We start from the raw sequence: 16,746 nt of genomic DNA on the forward strand, positions 1-16,746 counted from the left end.
TTTGGCATTTCACTTTCCATCGGTGCTGCCGCCGTCACCTACTCTGCCCCACACCCGGGAGGTGGTGTTGCCTTCGGTGAAACCACGTGACACTTCACCAGGCAACTGGGGCCACATTGACAGCTCTTTTACACTAGCAAAATGAGAGTAAAATGTGCCTGTTGCCCTGGTCATCAGTGGCGTAGCATGGGGGGACAGACACAGTCGGTTGTCCTGGGTACAAAATTGTCAGTTTCCCTCCATCCCTTGCCCCCTCTGCACGGGCCTGGGCAATCCTTGCTATGCCACTGGTAGTCAGTGCTGGATTTACGTATGGGCTGAGCACCGAGGACCTCATAATCTAGGGTAGCCTCAGCCTCTTGCCAAAAACATTTTAAAAACAGGCAGATTTTACTCTAGCCCAGTTGCTTAGTAACATTAAACAGGTGACGTATGAGTCTACGGCTGTGTAACAATTACACAAGCATGTACTTACCGTTTAGTAAAGTTCATCAAACAAGTTCACTCTGACAAAGAAGATTTCAGCCACCAAGATACGTATCAAATAATACTCCAGGAGAAAATTCAGACAGCTTTTCCAAACGTGGAAACAGTTTTTTAGATCGTTCCTGCATTTAAAGCTCACAAACTGTTCTGGCAAACGATGGTTTTCTAGACTAAAGAATTATCTATGGTCAACAATGTCCCAAGATCAGTTCTCTGATCTAAACATTCTCTGCATAGAAAATTATAAACTGGAACTTACTGATTTTAATGATATAACTAAGTTTGCATCCAAAAGAGCTTGAGAGAAAATGCTCTGACTTTGCATATAGTGTGATGTTATAAAATAGCTATGGTTCCCCTATGAATGTTCTGTGTGAATGTCTTCATTCATTCCATACTTCAATAAACGTATTGAAGGTTTTAAATTCATATGGAATCTTTTTATCAATGCTAAAATTTCAGCAGTGTTCTGCTTTCATTGAGTAGATAAAGACGAGGACAAAAGGATCTGAAATCATACTTTTTGTGCAGGGAAAAAAAGTTATGTCAATATTACCGATTTTTCCTCTCTCAAGTTGCTATAAGGCAGGCATGGCCAAACATGGCCCTCCAGCTGTTTTCGGACTACAATTCCCATCATCCCTGACCATTGGTCCTGTTAGCTAGGGATCATGGGAGTTGTAGTCCCAAAACAGCTGGAGGGCCAAGTTGGGCCATGCCTACATAAGGGAACACCCCTTTAACAGTAACACCGCTAGAAACAGAAAGAGTCACATCCGATCATTTTACGTTTATTATGGCTATAAATGACCTTAACTTCCTTTAAAAGTGTAGAAATATCATCATATGACAATCCTAAAAGAGATTACATTTATCCGAGGCGATAGCCGAAGTACAAGTTCCAAACACACTTCTAAAGACATGCAGTTTTCTAAAGCCTCCTGTTGCCTGTTCAAAATGTCTGCTTTGGGGGCAGCGACAGAAAACCATTGCCAGGAAGAAAGACTTGTACTGCCTGCGCGTTCAGAGCAACACACGAGCCAACTGGCTCCAAATAAACATCTGTTTTCAAGCCCAACTAGTGTCTAATGGCTTTTACACAAGGCAGAATAGAGACTGTGCAAATATATCGGCTGGCAGGTTTTCAGCTTCAGACAGTAGTCCTTCGCCCAGCCAGTCACAACCCACCTTAACATTTTGGACGTTGTCTCCTCTAGAATTCCTTAAAAAATTCTGTGCACTAAAATAATTTATATAGTCGTTTTCTTGGTGTATATTAATATATATATATTTATATATTTATATAAAAATAGGTTGTACCCTTTTACTATTTCAAATTATTGGCATTTAAAAAAAACCCCAAAAACCACTATGGTTTATCTTAATTATTATACTTTCCCCCCTCCCCTACTGATCATTGGTTGTTAGGAGAGACAGACATAAATTTTGGTATTAAAACTCCAAATAATTAATAAGCGAAGAGGACTTTTTCAACTTGCATAGCATCCATGAATGAATTCGGTGCTTCGTGAAATCCTAAAGAGGGAAACTTTGGGTTTGCCTAATTAGAACTGAGTTATTTCGACATTTTTAGGCAAATAATATCAGTTAGATATTTTCCTCAGATCCCAGTCATCCATCATCAGTAAATCAGATTGTAGGAAGTAACTGACAAGGAGAGCTGATTAGCACTCTGGGCAAAGGGTTCAATTCACTGGGAGAATATCTCCTGTGCAAATCTGTTTACCTGGAGCTGTGCAAAGGCCCATCAGCATTCAGCCACAACATTTCCTTGTGCAGAAGAAACAGCCTGCGGCCTAGCCAAATAATGGTTATCATTTTGGAGAGAAATCTAATCCCATCTACCCCACCCATCGGAAATATACTATTGCTCCCTTACCAAGTTGCCGAACTCAGTGAGAATTCACATTTTGCCAAATTTGCAAAATTCACTCATTCAAACCTTTGTGTCAAATACTCATTTTTGTTCCATTGCAACGTTGTTTGTATTACAATAACACACCTACACACGTAGAAACTCCTACCCAAATGAAGAAACATTGATTCAAAACAGGGCCCTGTTTCACGCAGTGTGGCCTTCTCAAATTATTTCAAGTAATGTTGTGTTTAAGTATGGATTTCTTGTCTTGAAAAAGAGAAAAGTAAAATGGATTCTGTGTGGAGTTGCTTTAGGCAGGCCTCTTAAAAATACAATAAGTCCCATTTTACAATGAGAGGAGGAGCTGAGACAAAGAGATGCCCAAGATTATTCAAGAAGTGTGCTGCAGAAGCCTATGTGTGGCATTCACTCTGTCTCTCTATAAATTCTCCATAACCCCGGACTACCCAAACTCATCAGCTCAGGCTCAAGAGACATCTTTCGCCTTGCAGAGACTTTTAATCCTGCAATGGACTTGGGTGAAAGTGGGGCGGAGAGGGAAACATGTCTCTAGAAAGCAGGAAAGCCTTTAAGCCATGCCAAGTTGGCCGAGAAGCTGTATCCAGAAGTCCTTCACTGATTCTTCCTCTTTGGCTCAATAGCTAGCAGAATTGCAGCTGATCAGGCTAAAGTAGCCGCTCAGAAACTGTAGGGGGAGCTCCTTCTCCTGGAAGGCCAACCAGTCCACTGTGTGTAGCCATGAGAGAGATCCCAGCTGATGGGAGGGGTTGAGGGAGGCCGAGAACAGACAGCATTTCTTGGGAGATTTACATGCTTACATTATGCACCACTGGATGCTTAGGTTCTGCAGTCCTTGACAAGTTCTCAGGTACTTCTTCAAAGGGAAGTGTAGACAGACAGGAAATCGCCTCGTTTTGTGTTACGGAGCATCACCGGACATAGATGCTGTGTTCTCATCTTTCAGCTGTTTGGGAGTCCCCTGAAAAGTGCATTTCATGATTAGTCTTACATTAAACAGCCCTGCTTATCTCATTTTGCCTCCTGTGTTGCTCCTCAGCCCTTCCCTTCACCAGAAACAGCCCCCTGAACTCAAAACTGACCCTCGTGCAAAGTTCCCTGCTCACTTAAGCAAAGCATTTGGACGGCAGAAGTGGCAGGTGGACAAGTCTGTGCAGAGCCAGCCCATCAAATTTGTTTTCTAAAAACATTGTTCACCACAAAAGATACTGAGTTGAAAGATGGCATTTTAACATGGGCAACCCCCAGTGCATTAGACCCCCATTCTGCGCCTGATCTGCTGGATCTCATGCCTCAAGCGGGGAGCTGGACCACTGCGCTACAAGGCCGGTGCAATGATTCCTTGACTGTACATAGCAACTCACCGGAGACGAGGCTTTGGCAAAGTTCAGATGAGCATACAGCATGATAGCAATGTCATTCTGGCCTGCTTCCACTGCGATGGAGAGAGCTGTGCTGCCATCCTGCAGGAGGAGAGAAAATTCAAAGTGTTGGTGCTGACCTTTAAAGTCCTAAACAGCCTCGGCCCAGTAGACTTGAAGGAGCGTCGCCACCCCCATCGTTCTGCCCGGACACTAAGGTCCAGCGCCAAGGGCCTTCTGGCAGTTCCCTCACTGAAAGAAGCCAAGTTACGGGGAACCAGGCAGAGGGCCTTCTCGGTAGTGGCGCCCGCCCTGTGGAACGCCCTTCCACCAGATGTCAAGGAAATAAACAACTACCTGACTTTTAGAAGACATCCGAAGGCAGCCCTGTTTAGGGAAGTTTTTAATGTTTGATGTTTTATCATGTTTTTAATATTCTGTTGGGAACTGCCCAGAGTGGCTGGGGAAACCCAGCCAGATGGGTAGGGTATAAATAATAAATTATTATTATTGACCTAATCTATTATGGGGTCTATGAAACTTGGGGTGCTTCAGAAGTGGAAAGAATTAGCAACAAAGGAGAAATGGCTTATGAAATTGATGGACTATGTTGACATGGTGAAATTAACTGCCAAATTGAGAGGACATAATGATGAAGTGTTTAAGGAAGAACGGAGAGCACTGGTTGATTATCTATCCCGCTTGGACTACTGCAATGTGCTCTACGTGGGGCTACCTTTGACTTGGAAACTGCAATTAATCCAGAATGCTGCAGCTAGACTGGTGACTGGGACTGGCTGCCGAGACCATATAACACTGGTCCTGAAAGATCTTTATTGGCTCCCAGTACATTTCCGAGCACAATTCAAAGTGTTGGAGCTGACCTTTAAAGCCCTAAATGGCCTCGGTCCTGTATACCTGAAGGAGCATCTCCACCCCCATCATCCAGCCCGGACACTGAGATCCAGTGCCAAGGGCCTTCTGGCAGTTCCATCGCTGCGAGAAGTGCCTTCTCAGTAGCGGCGCCCGCCCTGTGGAATGCCCTCCCAGCAGATGCCAAGGCAATACCTTGTTGCATTTGGTTCAGGTTACATCTTTTCAGGTTGTGTCCCGTGGCGACCTGGAAGTACCGGAAAGGGTTACTTCCAGGTTTTGCTGCTTGCGCATGTGCAGAAGCGGCGAATCACGACCCGCCCGTGTGCAGACATGGGTTGTGTTCCTTTCAGGTTGCAAACGGGGCTCCAGAACGGATCCCATTCGCAACCAGAGGTACCACTGTAAACAACTATTTTACTTTTAAAAGACAACTGAAGGCGGCCCTGTTTAGGGAAGTTTTCAATGTCTGATGCTGTATTGTTTTTATATATTCGGTTGGAAGCTGCCCAGAGTGCCTGGGGAAACCCAGCCAGATGGGTGGGGTAGAAATAAATTATCATCATCATCATCATCAAACTATCACTTTCTGCTCAGCCTGCAGTGGAATGGGAGACAGAGGGTTTGTGCACTGTATGTCGTGATTCTATCCTGTTAACTGCCCTGAGACCTGCAGGTACCTTGGTACCTTGGTTCTCAAACTTAATCCATCCTGAAAGCTCATTTGACTCCCGAAACCGTTCAAAAACCAAGGCGCGGCTTCCAATTGAGTGCAGGAGCTTCCTGCACTCAATTGGAAGCTGCGGAAGCCGTGTCAGACGTTCGGCTTCTGAAAAACGTTCGCAAACTAGAACACTCACTTCTGGGTTTGCGGCATTCGGGAGCCAATTTGTTCAGGAGCCAAGCCGTTCGAGTACCAAGGTATACAAATTTAATAAATAACAAAAAGGGCTCACGTTGTCGGAGAGGGCAACGTCGCAGCCAGGTGTGGCCAAGAGCAGGCGGACGATCTCAGCATGGCCATGTTCACAGGCGCACATCAGCGCTGTGGAACCATCGTCATCTTGCAAGTTGACATCCGCTGCGCTAGCTAGCAAGGCACGAACCATGTCCAGGCGCCCGTGGCTGACGGCCAACATCAGTGCAGTTTGCCCAGCCTGCAGGAGCAGCGAGGAGAAAAGCAGCAGTGTAAGTTGCAGTTATATACTAGGGCCAGGGTTGGGTGGGGTGAGAATTGAGGGTGAAGGCTGCTGCAATCTCTGGCTCATCAGAATCGCTTGCCTCTGTTTCGTGCACAAAACTGAAATGCTGGGGGAGGGGGAAGCTCTTGATTTAAGCGTGATTTGACACCGTAAGCATTATGATCCAGCTTGCAAAGAAAGAAAAGCCAACCGAGAGTACAAAAACCTGAAAAGCGTTTCACAATTACCTTAATCAAGCTGGGGCCTGCAAAGCTTTCAAGAAACTGGGCTGTTTTGCAAAGTGTGTTGCTTTGCTTTGACAGAAGCGTTTCCTGAATTGCCAATGATACTGTTTACGAAACCTCAGTAAGGCAAACATGTGCAAATGAGGAATGGGGGAAGAGAATCGGGCTTTAAAATCTCACTTGTGCCCTCAGAGCAGAAGAATTGGTGGTTTTGAGCACCCCACCCTGGCCAAAGCAGAAACCTTTGGAAGGCTCTCTCATTCCCTGACTTCCACATCCACCTCCCTGTCCTGTGAGAAAGTGCTAACCATTTGGATACCTGGCTGGCTTTGGCATTTACGTTGCCCATTTTCAGCAGCTGCACAATTGTGTCCATGTCACTCTCTGAGCGGGAAGCAGCCAGTGCGGTCAGCATGATGGCCGTATAGCCGGCTTTGTTCTGTTGGTCCACGTGGCACAAACCTAGAAAGTCAAAGGAATCAACAAGAAGCCTCATCCCTTTGGAACTAAAGATTTAGAGTGAATGGGTTGTGTAGCCCCTAAGGCTGGCCTAAGACATTGCCATCAGGCATCTGCCAAAGCCTGTTTTCAAAACTATCCATGGAAAAAGACACCCCCCCCTAACCTAGCCAGATAGTTGCTGTGATTATTGTGAGCTACTTCCTGATGTTTTGCCTAGATCTTCGTTCGATCACTTCCTGCCCAGACCGACATCAGTCATTGCACCCACGTCCCCTTGATTTCACCCACCCCCTTCTTATTCTTCTTCATTTCATGTTTATACCACTTTATATTTTTATGGAAAAACCTCAAAGACCCAATATTTTAAGATATAAGAAAATTAAGTTATATTAAGACACTAAAACTAAGACAAAACTAATTAAGACAGGGAAGGAATTTGCTGACTGAATATACGATTTGGAATACAGAGAAGGGAGGTCTGGGGAGGTTGGAGAAATAAGTTAATGCAAGGAATATAATGAGGATAAAATTGTTTTTATTTTTTGCTTTTTTGATATTTTTCGCTGTTTTTTGTTTGTGTTTTATTGTATTCTTTATTTCTTTTGTGTTGTTGTTTACTTTCTGTTGCTTTATTCCTTATGCAAAACCTAATAAAATATTTATTAAAAAAATATATTTTTATGGAAAAACCTCAAAGCGGTTAACAACCCATCAAAACATCAAAGTATACATTCAAGGCAACACAATTAACAGGAAACTAAAATATTAAAGATTTCAAAATAAAACACAGCAAAGTTAACCAAAAAAATAAATAAAATAAAACCTTACTAAAGGAAGTCAAGTATAAAATTCACATTTAAAACAGGATAGTTAGCAAGAGAATAAAATATTACCATGAGCATAGAACATATCAACTGGGCAGTGGCTGTGGAAGCTCAGGCTCAATGACCGGGATCTGCACTCAGAGACAGCCAAGATTGTATGAAGATAAAACTCCCAGCTGACTCCTCCTTCTCCCTCTCTCTCCAGTGGAGTGGAGTAGCATTGGGCTCTGGCGTCAGAAAGCCAGCTTCAAATCCCCACTCAGCATATAGCTCACTGGATGGCCTTTTTTATGTCACAAGGTTGTAGAGAGAGCTAAAGAGCCATTCTAGCTCTTTGGAGGATTGATGACAATGAATGTCATGAATCAGGAAGGGCAATACGTCGCCCTCCAGATGCTGACCAATGCCCAATGCATGGCCAATGATTAGGGATCATAGAATTGTAGAGAAATACCAACCAAAGAACAATGGTAAGAGAAGTTGATGAACCATTCAGAACTGGCAAAAATGACAGATAGACTAAGAGAAAAAGACAACAGAGACTTTGAAAAAGACTGGGAACCATTCATATTATATTTTCAGAAACAAAGAAAGTCAATAGACTTGATGGCAGGATTTGAATAAACATTCACACTATCAGCATTAGAAAATGTTTAGAAGATAGTGAAATATGATGGTGTATTTACTTTTATTTTTATGTTTTTAGGCTCGATGTTATGTTATTAATAACTTTTCCTGCTGAGAGATAGCAAAGCAGCAAACCAGAAGCGGAAGTTGGGGGAAGCCTTGGAGGGGAGGGAGGGAAGAATATATAGTAAATGTTAAGAATTTGAGATGTATGTAATGAATGAAAAAGAAAAATGAATAAAATTAAAAAGAAAAGAATTGTAGAGTTGGAAGGCACCCTGAGGGCCAACTAGTCCAACCCCCCCCTCAATGCATGGTCTCCCGTCCAATTTGAAACCAGAGTGGACCCTGCTTAGCTTTGCAAGTGTGCTAGCAGTTTTAATGCTGCTCCACCAGGAGGAAGATGGGAGGCATAGTCCAGCAACATCTGGAGGGCATCAGGCTCCCCATCCCTGCCATAAATAGCTAGCCTGATTGGACACCCAAATGGTGGCAGGCACGAGCTTCAGGCCACATGAAGCTCCAAAGGTGCTGAGCAGTTGAAGCACAAGAAGCTGCAGCAAAAGGGACGCCCCAGTGAACCACCAAGCGGTGGGCCAGCCCACCTCAGGATTCCAGATTTCCCCATTTCTCTCTATGCCCACCTACCTGTTTCAAGAAGCTTTGTGACCACTGGGAAGTTGGAATGTGAGACAGTGTAGTGGAGGGCCGTGTTGCCGTTGGCATCAGCCATGTTGATGATGAATTCCAGCAAGTGTGGGGAGATGCACCGGAAGGCAGCCAAGTGCTGTGAGACCAGTTCTGGATCCGCTTCTTTGTGGCAGGAAAGCCTCAGCCAATAGTGGAGGACGGCAGTATAGGCCAATTTCTATGGAAACACAGGAAGGAAAGGGCAGCCGTGGCAACAGTCAGGTGTGTGAAGCTGTTACGTCCCACTTTTTTGTCTTCTTTGCTAAATGCTTTTGGGTCTCCTCGGGCGTCCCCCCCTCCGCAAACACCTTCCTCTGGCATATGTGCATGGTGAACAGGAGGAGCAGTCCCAACTAGGGGTTGGGAAAGGGATTATGTGGCAGGCTCACCAGTGGCATAGCGTGGGGGGTGCAGGGGGGGCTGGCCGCACCGGGGGCAACATCGGGGGGGGGGCACGCTCGCCCTCGCAGCTCTCTGCCCCTACCTGGCTCACTCACTCTCTCTCACTGCAGTGCTGGCTGTGCGAATCCGATCCGAGCCGCCGGGTCGCCCCCACTGTGGAGGGGAGGGTGCCAGGCGTGCGGTGCGGTGCGGAGAGAGAGCGGGACTATCTGGGGGAGGGACAGTGCAGCGGGGGGGGGGGGCAAATTACTTGCCTTGCCCCGGGTGCTGACAACCCACGCTACGCCACTGAGGCTCACTATCTCATCGGAAGCCCCGCCAGTTCCTGATAGCCAGGGTGGAAGACAGTGGCTGTGGGGTGCTTTGGTTCTGCTTTCGCAGCTGAGGAATCAGGGACTGGGAGCACTGGGGATATTGACAAGGCCTTAGAACCCATCCGGTCCAAGGCCTCTGGGCCCTTGATCTGTTGAATACTGCTGGGATATCTTCTTCCTGCCCCTTTTTCTGCAGCAAAGCTGCCCCTCCCTGTTCCACCCCAGCAGCACTCCTCCTCATCTCCCCACAAGCAATAAACTTTGGGGCCCTAGGATTACAGCCTTAATACACTTTTAATTTGGTTTAACCAGCATGGTTTCCCAAAGGAAGCCAACCCCAGGGAACTGTGGTTCCGTGAAGTGGCAGGGAAGCCCCTGTGCAAATGGCAAAATCTGGTAGTTCTTCTCTAAGAGATAACCTCCTCTCCATGTGGATAGGGATCAAATGGTTTCTTTAGGTCTCTCTGAGCCAGCAAAACGCCTTTCCGTGAAATCAGGAGCCTCTACAGCAGCGGTTCTCAACCTGTGGGTCCCCCAGATGTTGTTGGACTACAACTCCCATCATCCCTGAGCTCTGGCCTTGCTAGCTAGGGATGATGGGAGTTGTAGCCCAACAACATCTGGGGACCCACAGGTGGAGAACCACTGCTCTACAGTATCACAGATGCCGACAACAACAAATGAGAGCTATGCTCCCACTTTAAGCTCCCTTCCGCCCTCCATAGCTGCTGCCCTCAAGAATGAGAGTGCAGGTATACCATTTCTTCGTCCATGTGTTCATTGGGGCTCTCCAGGTATTTCTGAAGGACTTCACAAGCTGAAAGCAGCTCCTTGCTGAGTCCTGTCCTGGAATGGGTAGATAGAAAGAAGAACACGGGGGAAGTTAGTTTTTGGACAGTGAGTTCCTGTGAGAGAGGAAGACAGGTGTAACATTGTAAACTCTGCTTATGTTACAGCTATGCGCTATGAAAATCTGACTATGAATTTCCTGTCCAGAGTAAAAGACAGATATCTGAACAGCGACTTGAAGACGATATGTGCAAAGCTTCAGTGATCTCAACCGTTCCCTTTCTGCTGCCTCACTTTTCCTCCCTGTATTCTGGTTTTTTAAAAATTGCCCTTCCTTTTTTTTTTTTAAAGATATTTATTAAAATTTTCAACATATTACAAAAATTAGAAAAAATAAAGAAGAATAAAAAGAAAAAAATACAAAATAAAAACAGTTAAAAATAAATCAGTTTTTCCATACCTTATCTTTCCTTTACTTATTTCCCTGACCTCCTCACACCTCCCTTTCTTGCATTGCAGTTCAATTGGTTAATTCAGCAAATCCTTTCCCTCTTTAATTTTATCTTAATCTTTTATCTTAATGTATTATAGCTTTAAATTATCACCTGTTAACAATCCATTTTTACATATTCCTTGACATTGCCGCTAAAAAATCCCACTTAACTTCAATCCAACGTCATTCTAACATTCATTAATTTTACAGTGTTTCTGTAAGTAGTTTTTAAATTTCTTCCAATCTTCTTCCACTGACTCTTCTCCCTGGTCTCGGATAAAAATTGCCCTTCCTTCCATTCACGATACTCCAGTTCTGGCCAAAATATTAGCCAATGGTATTTGTGAGAATGAGCAAGAGGCGGCACACGTTCTATGTGTATTGAATCATTCATTCTGGGAGTAAAGTTTTCTTTCTCCAGAGAAGAGAATGTGGAATATTTGGGGCACAGAGTCCTGACAGCTGGGAAGATGCCCAAGGCTGATGGTTACCCTGTTTTGCCTGGTGGCTCCTTGCTGGCGCTTTCTGTGGCTGGTATCTCCTCGCTCTCAGCAGAGACTCCAGGGCAAGATACGGCTGCGGCTGTCCCAGGCAGCTTTGGGGGCTCCGTTGCCATTGCCTGGGCTGCCGGGAGCCCCTCGCTCGCCTCGTGGTACTCGCTCTCGGTGCTTTCATTGTCCGAGACGTTCTCAGCTGTGCTGGAGTCTTCAGAGGAGGTGGACTCATACCTGGGGTGGGGTGGGGGCAACAAGGGGGTGAGAAGGAACAACAGAGAAAACAGCCCCACAGGGCAGAGGGGAGAAATAGGGAAACCTCCTGAAAAGCTCTGTGCCTAGTTCTGCCTAGCTCTGTGCCATTACAGCACTTCAGGGCAGAGGATTTCCCAGGTGCCAGGTGTGCTGATCTTGGATCACAAGCCACATGGGGGCTGAAAATACCTCCTAGCTCCTGCAAGTGGAAATCCTGCAAATAGCATGACTCCGGCGCAAAATCCCACACCTGTGTGTGTTTTGTTTTGTGGTGGTAGCAAGATCTGACTTCCTACAGTCCAGGTTTAGGGTGAAATCAGGCAACCAGGAGTGTGGGAAACTGCTGCTGCTGCTGCTGCTGCCTGGCTGCAGCCTCACTGGACTCAAGAGCAGACTGGAAGGCTCTCATTCTATTTTTATTTTGGGAGCAGAGGCTTCGCCATACCCGCCATTGACACCAACAAACTGCAGGCTCTTCTTGCTGGCCAGAAGTTCTGTAGGATCCTCCTTCTTCTTCATGATCGACCGAATCCCTGCTGCGAATGAAGCTGTGTGGAAATGGAGGAAGGTGGCAGCAATCCATTAGAGTGTATTATTAATTATTATTATTGTTGAATAGTGGGTAGACATGGCAGACAACACAGCGATTTCTCCAAAGCAGCTCTTTATTTTGTAAGCTGGAACAGAACTCAACAGCAAACAGCTCAGCCGGCCTGCTTTTATAGGAGCCGGCTGTCAACATTGTAGCAACAACAACCCAGGGTTTCCCGCCTAAAATAACTGACGTGGACCTGAGTGAAAACTATCTACAGTATCCCCCTGCTGGCCCAGGGTGAGAACTTCAGTACATAACAATTATTATTATTATTATTATTATTATTATTATTATTATTATTATTATTATTAGAGTTTATATACTGCCCTATACCTGGAGGTCTCAGGGCAGTTCACAGAAAAGATCACAACAAATATAATCAGAATATAAGCAACAGAATATAAATAACAACACCCCCCCCCCAAGAAAAGAGGCACATTTTAAAAGGGTATAGGATATCAACCAGATCAACCAAAGGTCTGGATAAAAAGGAACATTTTTTGCCTGGCACCTAAAGGTGTATAATGAAGGCACCAGGCGAGCTTCTCTGGGGAGAGCATTCCACAGACGGGGAGCCACTGCAGAGAAGGCCCCGTTCTCATGTTGCCACCCTCCAGACCTCTCGAGGTGGAGGCACACGAAGGAGGGCCTCAGAGGATGATCTCAGGGTCCGGGTAGGTTCATATGGAAAGAGGTGGTCCTTGAGGTATTGTGGTCCTGAGCAGTTTAAGACTTTATAGGTCAAAACCAGCACTTGGAATTGGCCCGAAAACTACCGTATTTTTCGCTCCATAAAATGCACCTGACCATAAGACGCACCTAGTTTTTAGAGGGGGAATGCAAGAAAAAAAAATATTCTTTAAAGGGAGCGCTGAGCAGAGCTTATATGCATCCCAGGCTCTGCTCAGCACTCCCTTTCACAAGCCGCGTGGAGCGTGTGTCCGGTGCTTGCAGGCTTTTCCCTGAGGAGGGAGAAGGCAGCCATTCACTGACGAGCTGCCCTTCTCCCTCCTTGGGGAAAAGCCCCCAAGACCCGCACACATGCTCCACGCAGCTCTTTAAAGGGAGCGATGAGCAGAGCCTCCTGCCTGCATTCGCTCCATAAGACGCACACACATTCCCCCTTACTTTTTAGGAGGGAAAAAGTGCATCTTATGGAGTGAAAAATACGGTAATTGTTAGCCAGCGCAGTCGGACCAGGATCGGTGTAATATGCTCAAACCGTCTTGCTCCGGTGAGCAACCTGGCCGCTGAATTCTGCACTAGCTGAAGTTTCCGAACCGTCTCCAGAGACAGCCCTACATATATGGAAGGCTCTCTATGGAGGAGCCCACGGCACCTCTCTTCATCCCAGTCCTTACCTTGGTCCTCTCCCTCATCTCGTGCCTCTTGTTGAGGCTCCTGGGATATGCAGGGAGCCGCTTGCTCTGTCTGGAGGGAGTCAGGAACTGATTTCTCTAATGACCCATGAAGTTCTGGAAGAAGAAGAGAGAGGCAATGCATCAGCACTAGCTTCTCTGAGGGATTACTCACCAGGTAGGATGTCATGGCTCCTGTACTGAGCTGGGCATCCTGACTTGGGCTCTGGCTCTACCTTGCAGGCTCTCCTCTTGCAATCCTAACACCCCACAGGCTGCCCACAGCTGCCGCAATCCAAGGAAAGAGGGTGATCTCTTACTGAACTGGTTCTGTTGGTGTGAGGAGACCGTGCAAGATTTTGAGCTGCACCAAATCCTCCAGGAAGATGGAAAATCAGGCTGGTCAACAGTCATTTTGGAGATTTTGTTCACTGACCTCCAAAGGGGCAAATCTCCCTGTACAAACATTCGGCAACAGGTATTGTGAGGTGGGGAGTAGAGATCGGAAATTTCATGCCCCAGGGAAGGAGATGCTTTCAAAGGATTCTGAGAAAATGTCCTCCAACCATTGTGTTTTGTTTTTCTGCCTACAGCATTTCTGTGAGTTTCTGGTTGGTTCTAACAAAGGTATTGCCCAACTGTGAACATGTACAATGGCAATGTGTGAAATCAGCTCATAGCGTCCAAGGCCTTCAGTTCTTTCCCCCCAAACCTCTGGAATCCATGCAGCTGGATTCTCCACCAAACAGCTGAAAATAAACTTGGAAAATCTTAACCATTTAATACAGCGCCCACAACAACCTCCCCCGGCTCATGCCCATATCTGGGCACCAAGCTCTCAGCAGCTGATCCCCAGGTGGCTAGGAGTTCAAATCCAGATTATTCTGGAGATACTGCTGTGGCCTTTATATGCTGAGCAAAGGATGCACCCAGTTCCAAGAGAATTAGGAGGGACACCAGTCTCTTCTTGGGCTCTCCAGGGACGTGGAGCTCAAAGCTGGTTCCTGACTCGTGAGAGCTCTTTTTCCACCAATTCTTTGTGGCATAGCTGGCTCATAAATGGAGCTTCCAATCATCTTTTCATTCCAGAACCTTTGATCTCACCCTGGGAACATCACAGACTATTTTAAGAGTTTCTCTTTCCCTTGCTCCTGCTGTAAACAGCTGGTAAAAATCAGCGTATTAGTTACACAAAAGCCTTTTACGGGGCAGGGAGAAAACAGCCGAGCGTTGCCACTGATTTTAGTCCAGAGAGAGGGAGAAAGACGAGGGCGTGCATTTTCTGGTAAGCCCAGACAAGGAAGAGAAAAAGGGGCTGCCAGGACTCTCTTTCCCTGCAGACTCACCAAAGCTGGGACTTTTGACAGGCTGTTTTAATCAATTGTTTTGTTCTCTGGCAGCTTGAGTTAAGCTGGTATGGGGGGGGGGGTCATTTTAATTTGATATAGAGCTTTATACTTAGTGGGTTAAAAAAAAATCAATCAGTTCAGAGAATGCACCCAACACATTTCAGCTTTTACAGGGTATTCCTGGCACTCCCAATTCAAAGGCAGCAGGTAAGCACAACATCCAGTCCACAAGTAAACAAAGAGAAGCATAGATTTGGGAGGCAGGGAGGAAGGAGAGTCAAGCTGCTTGTTCTCTTCTCTTGGCCAAGATTTTTGGGTCTCACACGACAACAGCACATCTGATGTGCTGCAAACTGAATGGAAAGATCCTTACCAACATTTCCCCATTCTTTTTGCTGTTTTATTATGTACCCTAAGGACATGGATGGGGGAATGCGGGTGGTGCTGTGGGTTAAACCACAGAGCCTAGAACTTGCTGATCAGAAGGTCGGCGGTTCGAATCCCCACAACAGGGTGAGCTCTCATTGCTCGGTCCCTGCTCCTGCCAACTTAGCAGTTCGAAAGCACGTCAAAGTGCAAGTAGATAAATAGGTACCGCTCCGGCGGGAAGGTAAATGGTGTTTCCGTGCACTGCTCTGGTTCGCCAGAAGCGGCTTAGTCATGCTGGCCACATGACCCGGAAGCTGTACGCCGGCTCCCTCGGCCAATAAAGCGAGATGAGCGCTGCAACCCCAAAGTCGGCCATGACTGGACCTAATGGTCAGGGGTCCATTTACCCCTTTACCTTTACCTAAGGACTTGGATGAAGAAATGACGGAAAAGTTTTATTTAGAGTGGGGAGCCCTAGTCGGAGGACTGGTGGGATTTGTGGAAAGAGTAACAGAATTGTAGAGTTGCAAGGAAGCCCAGGGCCACCTCATCTAACCCCCTGCAATGCAGGAAGAGGCAACAGATTTTCCACAGTTGGGGTAAGTGTATTCTCCTTCAGAAACACACAAACACACACACACACACACACACACACACACACACACACACAGAAAGAGCTTACCTGCTGTATCCTGCTGTCCATTCCCCTCTGTGCCAATGATGCTGATCTTTTTCACAGTGTGGAAGGTGGTAGCTGTGCTCTCTGCGCCAGCATGGACAGGGAACGTGGTCTCCATCACCTCGTTGCTGCGGTATGTGGCATAGAGCGGCGCCATCGCTTCTTCCAACCCTGCGTCTTTGCCCGCCAAAGCTTTGAGGCTGGCATAGGCCTCCTTGTTCTCCAAGCTCTGTGCCCTCTGCGGCCTGTGGTCCAGCCCTGTGGCTGTGCTGGCGGCGACCTCTGGCTCCCTTTCCACTTGGACAACCTTGACTGTATCCACCCGAATGGGGACCTCCTGGGGCCTCTGAAACTCTCTGCCGCCCCCTTGTCCCGGACCCTCTCCCCCTACTTCCCATTCTCTCAGGCCACCACCGGACGTTCCTTTGCCCTCCTTCTGCTTGGCCTGCAGCTCCAGTTTCTGCTGGGCGGCTTGAAGTTCTTGGAGCGCCCTCTTCAGCTGCACCTCTAGCACGGCAATCTTGGCGGACAGGGCCTGAACCGCCTGGCGCTGGCTCTCCTCCTCCGGGGAAGGCAACCCCAACTCCTCCTCCTTGACCGCCACCCCAACATCGCATCTCCCCACCTCTGCCTCTTCGGCTGACATGCCCACACCCACTGACCTCACTTCCTTCTTGTCCAGCCTGCCTCCTGCATCAGGCCCCACGCTGCCCTCCTCATTTCCACCAGCCCCCTCCTCGGGGATATCTATGTAGAGCTCCCCCCTGGATTTTCCTTTGCCGAACCCCCCCGGGTGCCCCAAGAACTTCTGGCTCTTGAGCTGGACACTCAGCTGCCGCTTCTCCTCCTGCAGCACCGAGATCTTCACCTGCAGCACATGAAAATGATGTATCGTTGGTACTTAATTCCGAGTAAAACAGCAAAAATGTATAGGACAAGTTCAAACATTTGCTGGAAATGTAAAGAAAAAGAAGGCACCTTT

The 16,746-nt window shown here is 46.9% G+C and overlaps 1 protein-coding gene across 6 annotated transcripts in view; it reads right to left on the minus strand.

Annotated features, from left to right (window-relative positions):
* Positions 1–1,256: 1,256 nt before the first annotated feature.
* The window catches only part of KANK2 (KN motif and ankyrin repeat domains 2), a 79,307-nt gene continuing 63,817 nt past the window's right edge, over positions 1,257–16,746 (minus strand). For all 6 annotated transcript variants that reach the window (XM_083419650.1, XM_083419651.1, XM_083419653.1 and 3 more), the window contains 10 exons: positions 15,768–16,632; positions 13,371–13,484; positions 11,860–11,962; positions 11,157–11,393; positions 10,142–10,229; positions 8,626–8,845; positions 6,384–6,526; positions 5,595–5,795; positions 3,769–3,867; positions 1,257–3,365 (listed from right to left, as the gene is read on the minus strand). In XM_083419650.1, the coding sequence (XP_083275776.1) occupies positions 3,306–3,365; positions 3,769–3,867; positions 5,595–5,795; positions 6,384–6,526; positions 8,626–8,845; positions 10,142–10,229; positions 11,157–11,393; positions 11,860–11,962; positions 13,371–13,484; positions 15,768–16,632 (2,130 nt within the window). In that variant the 3' untranslated portion in view covers positions 1,257–3,305. The remainder of the gene's footprint in view (positions 3,366–3,768; positions 3,868–5,594; positions 5,796–6,383; positions 6,527–8,625; positions 8,846–10,141; positions 10,230–11,156; positions 11,394–11,859; positions 11,963–13,370; positions 13,485–15,767; positions 16,633–16,746) is intronic.

This window comes from Podarcis tiliguerta, assembly GCF_965153285.1.
Source record: "Podarcis tiliguerta genome assembly, chromosome: 17".
In the NCBI taxonomy this organism is placed as follows: domain Eukaryota; kingdom Metazoa; phylum Chordata; class Lepidosauria; order Squamata; family Lacertidae; genus Podarcis; species Podarcis tiliguerta.